Source organism: Medicago truncatula, chromosome 4 (assembly GCF_003473485.1).
Source record: "Medicago truncatula cultivar Jemalong A17 chromosome 4, MtrunA17r5.0-ANR, whole genome shotgun sequence".
Taxonomy (NCBI): Eukaryota; Viridiplantae; Streptophyta; class Magnoliopsida; order Fabales; family Fabaceae; genus Medicago; species Medicago truncatula.
In genome coordinates, this window is record NC_053045.1 from 62,614,801 (window position 1) to 62,627,358 (window position 12,558).

Sequence of the window (12,558 nt, forward strand, 5' to 3'; positions counted from 1 at the left end):
TTTTACAAATAGGTCACTTATTCAGGGACGGAGGGAGTAGTTATTAAACTAATACTCACTCATCCCTTAATGTAGGTATCCATTGTCTTTTTCACATTTCTTAAGAAAAATTGTCCGTATAATTAAAGTGTCTGTTTTGTGTGTTAATATTACGAAATTATCCTTTATTTGTATGTGTATTAAATTTGACTTTTCATATTTCAAAACAAGATAGTAGTATTAATTAGAGGCATGTTTAGGAAAAAAAATAATAAATGCTCTACTAATTTGAAAAGAGATTTACATTTAGGGACAAAAATAAAATAAAATGGATGCTTAGATATAGAGACGGAGGGAGTAGTTACTCATTTATTTGGTTTAAGAGTAGAATTTCCAAAAATCGAACTTAAGTTCCCTAAACAATTCGTCAATTGAAGGAGTTCATTAACCACTTTGCGCTTAATTGTTTGGTTAAGTTATAGGGAATTTTGTTTTCCACCCTACCAGCTTCTCACACGCCCTCCACAATTCTAATTTTACTTCCATTTAGATTATATAATTTCACAAAAAAAAAAAAAAAAAAAACATGGTTCCAATTACGTAATCCAACCCATCCTATATATAAGCAAAATAAAAAACCACACTCGTTTACACATTTACGAATTTTCGCACTAAACTACTCTCGCACCATCCAAATTTCGAACCACCACAATTGTGTGATTTATGTAGGGTTTTTTTTTTTCTTTTCGAAATGATCACATTTCAAGCCTTTTCAAACACCAAACACAAAGTAAGGTTACACTTTGGGGAGATGACAGTGACATCAAATGATGTGTCTTGTCTGTTACGTCTTTCCATTGAGGATTGTGTTCTGGGCCACGATGGTCATGTTTCCAGACCTGGGATAGTATAATTGATGGTTATCGGAGGATGATGAGTACGATATTGGTAGCCGTAAATAGTGTTCATGCACATTTAAGCTTCTTGAGAACATAGTTTGGGATTAATCTTCCAGAAGTAGCTGCAGTCGAGATGGATGGTGATAACAAGGAGATGTAGTTGAACCAGGACAAGGCTATTCAGATATATCTATTTTATTTAGATTAATATCATCTTATTCATTGACGAGAGCGCCACCTACATTTACTTGACATATATGAAGTACCTCTGTGACCTTGAGTTGATCAACGATTTTTCGTGAAGAGTGGTTGCCCTCGCATACTTGTATAAGAAGCTTAACGTTGAATGTGTGTTTTGAGACCAAGCACCTAGCTAGATACGTGACCCTGCTTCAGGTGTAACAATGAAACTGTTATTTAGTTAATTGTTAAACATGTTTGTAAAGGGTTTGTAATGATTGGTATAAGTTGATGATGATGTAGGCTTGGATTTAACATCACATGGATTTTCAGCATGCTTATAGGGAGGATCCACACCTACATGTTATGATGTTCGTTCAAGTGATTGGTCTACATGGCACCAATCCATATAGAGCGTACCTAGATCACATCATATTTATTGATTGTCTCTTCTACCCGCATAAATATCACTAGACACACACATTCTAACACATTAGTGTCTACTGAGATTGGCTCAAATACAGACCTCGCATGGTTTGTTATTTGTCGTAGCGAGTGTTGCACCAGTTTGAATATGTGTAGACCATTTCCAATTATCGACATCAGTCTACTTTTCCCCAGACAATCTGAAAACATATGTCTTAGCACCGCACACCTTGATTGTGTTGTCAATCCAAGACCGGCCATGTTGCCACGACTCGTATAGAGACGACGTTTGAATACATGAAATGATATTTTACCGTTGAAAATACATATCTCCTACGTATACCGGAGGTACATGCTCTAAGGCCAGGGACAGACTGACTTACACCACACTGTGGGCCAAAGCTGCTTGGTACGATGGTAGAGACATGAAAAGCAACGAATGAATTCTACCTATTGGATTATTTATAAGGGAAATAACCGGTACCATTGGACTATTTATAATAACCATTGGATTGGATTTTGATTTTAAATTTTAGTTATTTCAAAAATATAAACCACAACCCACCGTTTATCGTGTACAGGTCGTGCTTATATCATTCGCACCATATAGCAAAGTTGATAAACTAAATATATGAATTTTTGTCAACTCATTTATCTTTTATAAAAAGACTTAATTACACTTTTGGTCCTTGCATTTTGACCAACTCACGAAATTGGTCCTACCTCTTTTAAATCGAACAAAATCGTCCCTAAACTATGTTTTTTGCAGTTTTAGTCCTATCTCCCTATTTTCAACTTCAGAAATGCACAGAAATGACAGTTTTAGTCCAACCACCTATGCTCAACCATGAAATAAACAAGGAATAAATCATGTGGGTACAAGGAATCTACTTTGTTCAGCACACAAATCAAGAAAAACCCTAATTTCTAAGACATGTTTCAGGTATGTAACATGTCTCGGAAATTAGGTTAGTGTGTTGAATAAAGTAGATTCCTTGTACCCACATGTTTTATTCTTTGTTTATTTCATAGTTGAGCATAGGTGGTTGGACTAAAACTGTCATTGACGTGCGTTTCTGGAGTTGGAAATAGGGAGATAGGACTAAAACTGCAAAAAACATATAGTTTAAGGACGATTTTGTTCGATTTAAAAAAGATAGGACCATTTTCGTGAGCTGATCAAAATGGTAGGACCAAAAGTGTAATTAAGTCTTTATAAAAAGAATCCAAAGGAGTGTTTATGTTTTCATAGAGTTTAGCTAGTATGACCCGTCAATGTACAATTATTTTACATATGCATCTAATGATGTGTTCCACATCAATTAATGAATACGATAATTCATGTGTTTTATTTATATACATTAACTCATATGACAACATTTTATTGGATGCATGCGTAAAAAATAGTACATTGACAGAGTATACTACTTAAAAAATTCATATTTTATTTTTCTTTTATTTGGTTTCATTTTTTAAAACATACTTTGTCTAATATTTTTAAAATTAAATTGAACATGCAACTGCTAGACATGATCACACGGTTAGGGCGCATCAGCCGAGACCATGTCGTAGGGAAAACGGGTGGTGGTAAAGTGAAGCGGGGAATTCCAATATAGCTTGGTTTGGAGCAAATTTTTAAAATATGTATTATTGGAATCGTGTTGAAACAATATTTAGACGATTGTGGTCCCTATAAAATTTATTTTCTAAATAAATTGTGGTTCCTATCAAATATATTTGTGGTTCCTACAAAAGTTTTATGTCCATACTTTTGGTCTTTGTTTTTAAGTTAGGTGATGAGTATTTTTAAATTTCTAAATGATTTTTACACGAATGTTTATAATATTATATGAATTTTTAAGTGTCAAAAACATAAAAATTCATATTTAGTTCATGTCTTAATAAAAAAAAAAAAAAAATTTACAAATTTTTATAATATTATAAACATTTATTCAAAAACTCATTTAAAATTTCAAATAATACATATTTTGACTGAAAAACAAGATCTTAAGCGGTAATGAGAAACTTTTCGAAACAAAATTTTAATAAGACTTAAAGAAAAAGTTGTAATATTTATAAGGGTTAATAATGTTTTTCACCCCTGTAATATATGATATTTTCGGTTTTTGCCCCTATAAAATTTTCAGTTTGATTTGCACCCTCGTAAAATTTTTATTTTCTGGAAAACACCCCTAATAGGCCATTTTCAGAATTTTTTTCAAGAAATTTTGGTTTTTGAATGGCCTATTAAGAGTGTTTTCTGGAAAATAAAATTTTTACGAGGGTGCCAATCAAACCGAAAATTTTATAGGGGCGAAGAGCGGAAATGACATATATTACAGGGGTGAAAAACACTATTAACCCTATTTATAATAACCAAAAACATATTTAACCCTTAATTTTATTATATTTTCATGCAAAACTTAGAGGCGCAATACATCACAGTAGATTCCTGGTTTTTGAAACATCTGATAGGCAAAGAACAGGTAATCCTGTGAAGAATTAAGTTCAATCAATCATCAATCAATAAATACGTATATAAACTTATTTTGACTAAGCTTATTCTGAGTGGTTAATCAATTAACAAGCAAGCCATCAACATCACTTCATCGTCCCTAATCTCTATCATAAACTAGATCCGAACCCGGCCGAACCTGCCCTAGAATTAACGGAAAAGGACGATTTAACTAAGTGCGGATGTGGAAAAAACATGGATTTTAAAAAGTAGAGGGCAGGCGGGCAGGGTCGGGGAAGGTGGCACCTGCCCTACAAGTTGTGATTGATTTTAGTTAAATGGTACAATTTAATTATTAGTCTTTGATGCTATGAAGAAATTAAATGCAAAGATTTGTATACAAGTTGTGTTAATTTCTAGACTTGAGGGCGGGGCAAAACCCATCCCCTGTTGGGGGTGGCAGTGGATGTTCGATAATCATTTTCGACAAAGTTTGGAGGTAGGAGCGGTACAAAGATAAGGAGGAGGGATGTTTAAAACCGGCCCCAACTCGCCCCGTTGCCATCCCTCTACAATATTATCTTCCACAATATAACTAACCACTTTATTTTCATAATTTGATCTTACAAATAACCATACAATCAACAATCACATCATCATATAATTTTCTCAAAGAGAATTACAACAAATAAGAATAAAATTCAAGTGGTGTCGATTACATACATAATCAAGAGTTGAACACAAGACATATGTGGTAGTGGTAGTGCTAGTGCTAGTATTGTGATTGTGCATACAAAGGACGCCTATATTCATCAAAGTACTGATCACGATCAATAAAGATAATGGCATAGAGAGCATAAATTATACCAGGAAGATATCCTAGTATAGTTAGGAGCAAGCAAATAATGAATTCAACCTGCACAAATAAAAATAATTTCATCAAAATCATGGATCTGTCACTCACAATTATTGTGAATTGTAATCATAAAATTAACTAATTAGAATATCATCATAAATTTGAGACTGATAAAAAATCATGTAAAATTGGGTAGATCCGCATGGAAGTGATGGAGAGAGAGAGAGAGAGTACATACAGTGCAGCAACCATGGCGGAGACAAACACCCAAAGGAGGGAGCAAGACAGCGATCATAATCTCACAGCAAATTTCACAACGTGAAGGCATTTTTCTGGAGATGAACTCACTCTGGCTTCTTCTTCTTCTTCTTGTTGATTGATGAATTGATTATCCCGATCCAAACAAGAACTAGTGATGATCATCTAAAGTTTAGGTCAACTTACACGTTTTATTTTAAGATAACTTCTGTAAATTGATAATGTTTAAAATATACTTTTTGTCGTCATACCAAAAAACATAAATCATTATCATTTTCTCTTATTTCCTTAAAATAAAAACTCAATTTGGTTTCGTCCAATTTCCTCACGGACCATATATATATTTTTTTTTTATCAAATAGTCCAGTGGCTACAGCTCACACAATTTAGTTGTGGAGAAGTGGGGTGTCCAGAGTTCGAATACTAGCCCCTGCATATAATATGCAATATCCCTACCACCTAAGCTAAGCACGGGGATGGTTCATTTTAATCTCTTATAGAAATTAATACTCTAATTAATATTTCCTAAAAAAAATATTCAAATTAATCTATCATTTTTTATACCAAGATAAATCAATCCCTCTTTAATTTTGAGGTATAATAACAAAAAGATTAGTTTAACTCTGAAAATTTGAGGAACTAATTTGAATATTTGTTTTGGTTTAGACAGCAAGAAAAGTACAGAATTTAGTCTTTAATTTTACTTATACATGTTCCTGGCTGGGGGTTTGAATGTGTTTTGAGACAAAATAAATATAAAATCATATGTAGTTGGATGGAACGATTCTACTGAATAAGTCAGATACACGTGGTTTAATTTGGATCCGTTGCCAAATTACAACAATAGCAAAAATAATTATTTACATTATAAAATCGTGGACCTCGTGGTAACCTGAAATGTAAAGATATATCCTTCATTTTTTTTTTTGAAGGAAGATATATTCATTTATTTTGTTAGTTGATCAATTAATGTTGGTCACATGCATCAAACTTCATTTGAAAGATGGCCAGCTCATTGGTGTAGATAGGTGGCAAATAAATTCACCAAAAAGAAAAGATGGGCAGCAAATAGTCCAAATGAGTAAATAGTCAATTTTCCCTTAAATCTGTAGGTTTCGTCAATTACCCTCTTGAAATTAATAAAACTTCAATTACCCCCTTGAAATTGCATAACGTTAATCAATTTACCCCCTCCGTCAAATTTTTCTGTTAGTTGTTTCCTTATATCATCAAATACCCCCCTAAAATTTATAAACTTGAAAATTTATATTTTTTTCTATCATTGACTCAAAAGATATTAAAGGCAAACAATTAACAATTATTGATCATATAAATATTTATGGAATGTATGTTTATGCAGCTATTGGTCATATAAATCTTTATGGAAGGTATGTTACTCTCATGTGTTTCAAATATATACATATATAGAAGACTTTTTTTTACACAAGTTGGTAATTATGTTAGAGTATGCAGTCATAAAGTACACAAGTCTTTGATAATTGTGTGTCCATAAAGAAAATTCATAGGTTAATATCTGCAGAAGGAAGAAGAAACAATGCTTAGGTTTGTGAATTTGCAACTTAATTAATGATATAATTTTTATAATGCTGGAAATGTCATATCTAGTAGCTGCAGTATGTTAAATAGATTATGTCACAGACCTTCTGCATGCAGCCGGTAGATCACATTGTACTACAAAGTTATGTCATAGATATCAATTTTCTGCTGCTATGGCATTCTTGTCTTGGTTTATTTCAACAGCTTGATATTTTTTTTAATATTTGAATTTTAGTTTTACCTTCTTTGTACAAAATTTATTTTGCTTCTTGTTGATAAATATGAATGAAAATACTGCACATAACAAAACCATGATTTCTTTGGCATATATTCATTCATTTTCTTGTGAATTGAATTTTTATGACAATAGGTACAATATACTACTTGAAGAACTAAATGTATGATTTTTGGTAAGAAAAAAAATCTAAATTTTTAAGTTTAGGGGACATTTTGCACATAAGTGCAAAATTTCAAGGGGGGTAATTGATCATAACCGTAAACAGTTAATAGAAAAATTTGACGGAGGGGTAAATTGATTAACGTTATGCAATTTCAAGGGGTAATTGAAGTTTTGTTAATTTCAGGGGGGTAATTGACGAAACTTACAATTTCAAGGGGAAATTGACTATTTACTCCAAATAAAATTGACTAGAAAAGTTAAAATTACAACACCATGCTTTAACTCCCACAACAATTGTTGAAGTTAAAACTTCAATTCCGCATCCCCACTTATCTAGTATCAAGAGAGAATTAATTGAAGAAAAGAAACTATAGGCTTGCTACAAAATTTTCAACATACAAACTGATGCAGAGGTGGGAATTTCCTCTGTTATCGAGCAAGAAATGAAATTTAATTTCAGTTTGTTATAGTTCTTCTGCATCGATAACATATTTAGGGAGAGGGGAAACAAAGAAAAAAAACTCCATATACTGAAAAAAAAACTCCATAAATGGAACACATGTATGACTAAAGCCCAAGTTTAGAAAGGAGCTGACGCCATCTAGGAGTTTCCTCGTCAAAAATGTAGGTCAAGGGTGATACAAGAACTCCGCTGCCTCCAATCTGCATCACATGAACGTAGTCAACAGAAAATGGGTATGAGAATCATGATAAATAACAAGAAAAAAATATAGTTTCTAATATGCAGTTCAAATAGTATGAATGGGATTTAGCTCAAATGTAGTGCCATTTGAATGCCGACCCCACTTAGTAGGATAAGCCTTGGTTGTTGTTGCTGTAAGGCCATATGAATATGATAAGCAGAAATTGAGAGGAGTCCAATAACTTATAGTCATGCTTGCCATCGCCAAGGGCAACAGGTCAGGGAATCACATAAACTAATAATAAATCAAGAATCCATACAACTGGTTTCTTTGCATTTTTCCCATTCAAATACCCGTTTCTATTTTTTTTCTTCCCTAAGTTAGCCCCATTAGCTCACAACAATCTTCACATGCTTATAGAAAATCCAAACTCAACTGCTTTGACATTAGTTCAAAATCTTACCGCTCTCAGTTGCTGTATAGACTTGTACAGTGCCTTCTTGGGCACACATATGACTATGGCATAGTAGTCTGCTGATACCTTTCCATCGCGCTTGCAGAAAACAGGACTTACTGTGGGTCCCTGTAGATAGACAATCAAGGGAGACTCTTAAAATTAGGAGTGGTAAAAGAAAGATTGCACTACTCACTATCACAATGCATGGTATAGATCAGATTTTGTACTGCAGAAAGCAAATACAGAAAGGGAGAAGATCCTCCCCTAAAATGAATTAGGGTTGGGGAAAAAGATTCATCCCATATCACACCTGCAACCCAGCTAACGATGGTTGGCTCAGTACTCTCTCAGCCACTTCCTCTGCACTACTTCCTCTCATGTTTGCTACAACCTGCCGGATTTAGCATTAGAAAATGGAACAAAGAGAAAGGAAAAAACTGGTGGGGAGATGAGGAACTATAAATTCTATATATGCACCGTGAACTGCCCCATAGCCCTCAGATGTGCCTCTAATCTTTCAAGCATCTCATGAGTTGTTTCAAGTACTCCTTTTCGTCCGATCATTGATCTCCTGCTTGCAACAAGAGCAGCCTGAAAAGTGTTCAATTATCAGAGTGAAACCAAAAACGACAAGGTGTGCTTATAAAAAAAATCCAACAAGACATGAGAAGCAGCATTTTCCAGGCGCCTTTTAAAAGAACAACAGATCATGCTAGTTAAGGTCAGAAAATTTGATAATTGCTAACCTGACTTTCCAAAACAGTTCCACCTTCAATTTCCTTCAAGTTATTTTCTTTCAACGTAGTTCCACTACTTACAAGGTCCAAGATAGCATCAGCAATCCCCATCTAAATAGAGAAAAGACAATTATCTAAATGAATCAAAGAGGTCAAGTCCAACATATGGCAGCAGCAGCAATGAGATGGTGACGGTCACAGAAATTAAATACTTCTTTTCAAGTGTAAAGCTAAAAAATATTGAGAAAAAAGGTAAACAGGGAAATATCTTATATGGAAAGAGGATATAACTTCTATAAAGAAGTTTCATTATTTTCATCATTAATAGACTAAAACCATAACTCAATAGCAACAGGCCTTGGGACCCAATCGTAAAACACAGACTCAATCTCACATCACTCCCCCCTCCACATAAACCAGAAAAAAAGAGCACAATGCAAGTTTAACCAAGAAACCAGAACTTCTTCACAAAAAAAAAAAAAAAACAAAGAAACCAGAAATTTATAATTAGATCAGACCTCTGAGTGCTCCATTTAGGGTCTTGATGGAAGACATGTGGAAAAAAAAAAATTTTGAGGGCTGAGATTTTAAGTTAATAAATTAACATTTACTTAGTAAAATAATAAAAACAATATCTTCCTCTTCTCTCTCTTATGATTACTCTTTTTCTTTTCACCGTAGCCTACTTCCCCCACTGCCGTGAACCTCCTACTGCCGCCTTGAACCTCCCAACGTGGCACATCTTTTTGATTTATATCATTTGCCCCTCTCTCGTATCATAGTCTTCTTCCTCTCTGTATCTTCTCACTGTCGCCAACACACCACCACCGTCACCCTCTCGTCGATTCATTCTTACTCATGTTTACCTTGCCAATTCCAAAATATTCATGACCAGGGAATATTAATTGAATAGCTCACCATCAGTATTCAAGTTTTAAAAAGAAATAATATCATGACCCATAACAGCGATGAACTGGTTTGAAACGGTGACGATGATACAACAGTGAAAGGATGGGAGAGGGGCGAAGAAACAAAGAGAGAAGAGAGGCGATGTTGTTATTGAGGGATAGCGGCGGTGATGGACGGATTTTGGCGGTGATGAGAGCAGAGGGGAGAAGAAGAGTCTACCGATGAGGGAAAAACGTGAAGGGAAAGAGGGAAACATATTCTGTTTTTTTTTTAAATCTTTTTTATGAAAAAAAAAACATGTTTTTTAATTAAATCTCAACCCTTGAATAATGTTTTGCCAAATGTCTTTCATCCATGACCTAAATGGACTAAATGGAGGAAGAGGTAAATGGAGCATACCTGAGCCCATTCAATGGGGTCCTTAATTTACTCAAACAATGCTACTAAAATCAGGAACGTTCATAAATGCCGGTCAACATGGCACATAAAGCTTTCCGATGAGAAAATATAGATGGGAAACGACTAAAGCGCATAAAGCTTATTATATCTTTCAGAACAAAAAACGAAGTTTTAATGAGCACTCAAGAAACCTACAATTTATATTTCTTGACTTGTCATCTTTGAATACAGAATATTGACTACTCTATGTATATCTAGCCACAAATTAACCAACAAGGTAGAATGTATCTTCAGTTTTACAGTTTTTCATCCTATGAAATTTGAAGATAATATGTTTCAGCCGTTAGACATTAACGGCATGGTTATCTTTGATTTTTGGGATCACAGAAAATATTCAACCGTGATTAGTGTATTAAGCTATGCAGCAAAGACAGAATTTATCAACAACTATAGCCGTCAAACTCCTTCCAAATCCCAATAACTATCATTTGATTTAAGTCATAACTCATAACAAAACACAAAACAATCAAATATATGATTTAGAATCTGAAAACATACAGGAATAACTTTGAATAAAACAAACACTGTCTCTTACCGCAGGAGCTGCCTCCAGTGCTCCGTCAGCAGTCGAAAATGCCACATGCTTAATACCATTATCTTTCATAAATTTAGGACCCAGCTGAAGAGTAAGAAGGAAACTCAGATCAGACTTTCTCTTTTAAAAGGAAAACAACAGAAACTGTACCACACATAAAACTTCAAAACATCAGTTAAATGTGAATCACATACATAGGTGAATCCAGTTGCAACTCGCAGAGGCTTATCTTCCGTCCATTGAGGCATTTTTGCTAGCTCCTCTAGTGAATTTACATTTTCAAATATTCCATATTGCGGAATCTGAAACAACAGGGGTTACTTAAGAGAGTTAATTGCACAAAACAATGAAATCGATAGGAGTATAATCTAGCAGTTTCATAAGCATGTAATTTCAACTCACCGCAATGGATAAACGACAATCACCGTACTCCAAAGCCTCGTGGACAACGATAAGATCTTCATTGCCCTGATAAAGGATAACTGTTATAAGATAAAAATATTGATTCTGATGGATATCCTAGAACATTGCTCTGCAATTGCATTTAAGCTGAGGGAAAAGCAAAGTTGCATGATCAGGGTATACAAAAAAGATTGTGGATATTACTTAGGTAGACAACATACAAAAAAGAAACACGCAAGTAGAACCGCCGATCAGGGCTAAAGCACACAAAGTTGCATGAAACTTTAACATGTTCAGAGATATTCTCCATGATGACCAGAGATAGATGTTTCAAAGAAGAGCAAGCTGATCTGGTAACATTTCTAAAATTAAGAATACGACTAGCATCCTCAATTTCGGACTCATCAGAGCTGCGGGAAAATAACTTTTTGCACAGAATGTGAATAGTCACTACTTACTGGTCTCAGTAGGAATTATGAGTGAAATCTTATTCATGTTAATTGTACTAAATATAGGATAAGAATGTTTGAATTTTAAATTTAGCGGGATTGTTTGATGTCGCTTCACTGGGCAAGTTGGAATAATGGTTAATAGGTTAGAATATAGAGTTGCAGTTAGTTTTATTCCTTAGGTGCAGAACCGGGATATGCAATTCCTTTTTTCTATAGAAAACGATTTCATTTGTTATCATCATCAATTACGAAAACCATGATGAGCATAATGGTTTTTTTCTATAGCATCTGAGACGTCGGCTGTGCCAAGTGAACATTCCCAAAAAAAAAAAAAAAAAAAAATGCAGGGCTTTTACCTGTGCTTAAATTGGGGGAAATGAAGCTATTTCAACTAGGAAAAAGATATATTATAAAAAATAAAAAAGAAATTAAAATATGCAGACCTGGCCAAATTCAGTGAGTACATCGAGTCCGACTATACCAAGATCAAGATCTCCAGATAACAATTTTCTAACAATGTCTTTGGGTCTTTGGAACCAAACTTCCAAGTTTGAAATCTGGCAGTGTAAGAAAAATGATTGATGAATAGTTGATTTGATATGAATTAAAATGAGTGAGGTAGTAAGTAAGTAAGTAATTAACCTAACCTGAGGAATTTGGGCAACGTACTGACGAGGATTGACCTGCTTGACAGACAATTGACAATCCTTGAGAAGGTCGAGTGTATCAGAAGACATACGACCTTTACTTGGTAAACCCAGACGGATCTCTTGTCTGGAGACTGTGTTCCCATTAAGAACTTGATGATGAGTCTCGGAAATTGAGGTTGATGAGGCGTAGCAGCAATAGAGAGGTAAACGAATTTGGCTCATCATCGTCAACATTGCGTTTGTGGTCTGTGGATCAGTGTCCGAGTAAGACACCCTGTTTGGTTGCGTCTTTAATTTTACTAC

The 12,558-nt window shown here is 34.3% G+C and overlaps 2 protein-coding genes across 2 annotated transcripts; both read right to left on the reverse strand.

Annotated features, from left to right (window-relative positions):
* Positions 1 to 4,521: 4,521 nt before the first annotated feature.
* Positions 4,522 to 5,362, reverse strand: LOC25494284 (UPF0057 membrane protein At4g30660). Its single transcript, XM_024781192.1, has 2 exons — positions 5,034 to 5,362; positions 4,522 to 4,855 (listed from the first exon to the last, which is right to left on the reverse strand). Exons 1-2 carry the CDS (start codon positions 5,121 to 5,123, stop codon positions 4,712 to 4,714), a joined length of 234 nt encoding a protein of 77 aa, XP_024636960.1. The 5' UTR covers positions 5,124 to 5,362; the 3' UTR covers positions 4,522 to 4,711.
* A 1,866-nt stretch (positions 5,363 to 7,228) lies between these two features.
* Positions 7,229 to 12,558, reverse strand: LOC11438625 (ATP phosphoribosyltransferase 2, chloroplastic). Its single transcript, XM_003610252.4, has 10 exons — positions 12,253 to 12,558; positions 12,049 to 12,162; positions 11,154 to 11,219; positions 10,946 to 11,053; positions 10,752 to 10,835; positions 8,858 to 8,959; positions 8,589 to 8,702; positions 8,422 to 8,502; positions 8,118 to 8,237; positions 7,229 to 7,673 (listed from the first exon to the last, which is right to left on the reverse strand). Exons 1-10 carry the CDS (start codon positions 12,487 to 12,489, stop codon positions 7,578 to 7,580), a joined length of 1,122 nt encoding a protein of 373 aa, XP_003610300.1. The 5' UTR covers positions 12,490 to 12,558; the 3' UTR covers positions 7,229 to 7,577.

Bases quoted from the DNA above. Each gene is read 5' to 3' on its own strand.
- LOC25494284 (XM_024781192.1), bottom strand. From the start codon at position 5,123: ATGCCTTCACGTTGTGAAATTTGCTGTGAGATTATGATCGCTGTCTTG. The intron at 4,856-5,033 runs GTATGTACTCTC...TTATTTGTGCAG, and splicing joins TCCGCCATGGTTGCTGCACT to GTTGAATTCATTATTTGCTT.
- LOC11438625 (XM_003610252.4), bottom strand. From the start codon at position 12,489: ATGTTGACGATGATGAGCCAAATTCGTTTACCTCTCTATTGCTGCTAC. The intron at 8,503-8,588 runs GTGCATATATAG...TAAATCCGGCAG, and splicing joins GGGCTATGGGGCAGTTCACG to GTTGTAGCAAACATGAGAGG. The intron at 7,674-8,117 runs GTAAGATTTTGA...CATGTGATGCAG, and splicing joins CTATACAGCAACTGAGAGCG to ATTGGAGGCAGCGGAGTTCT.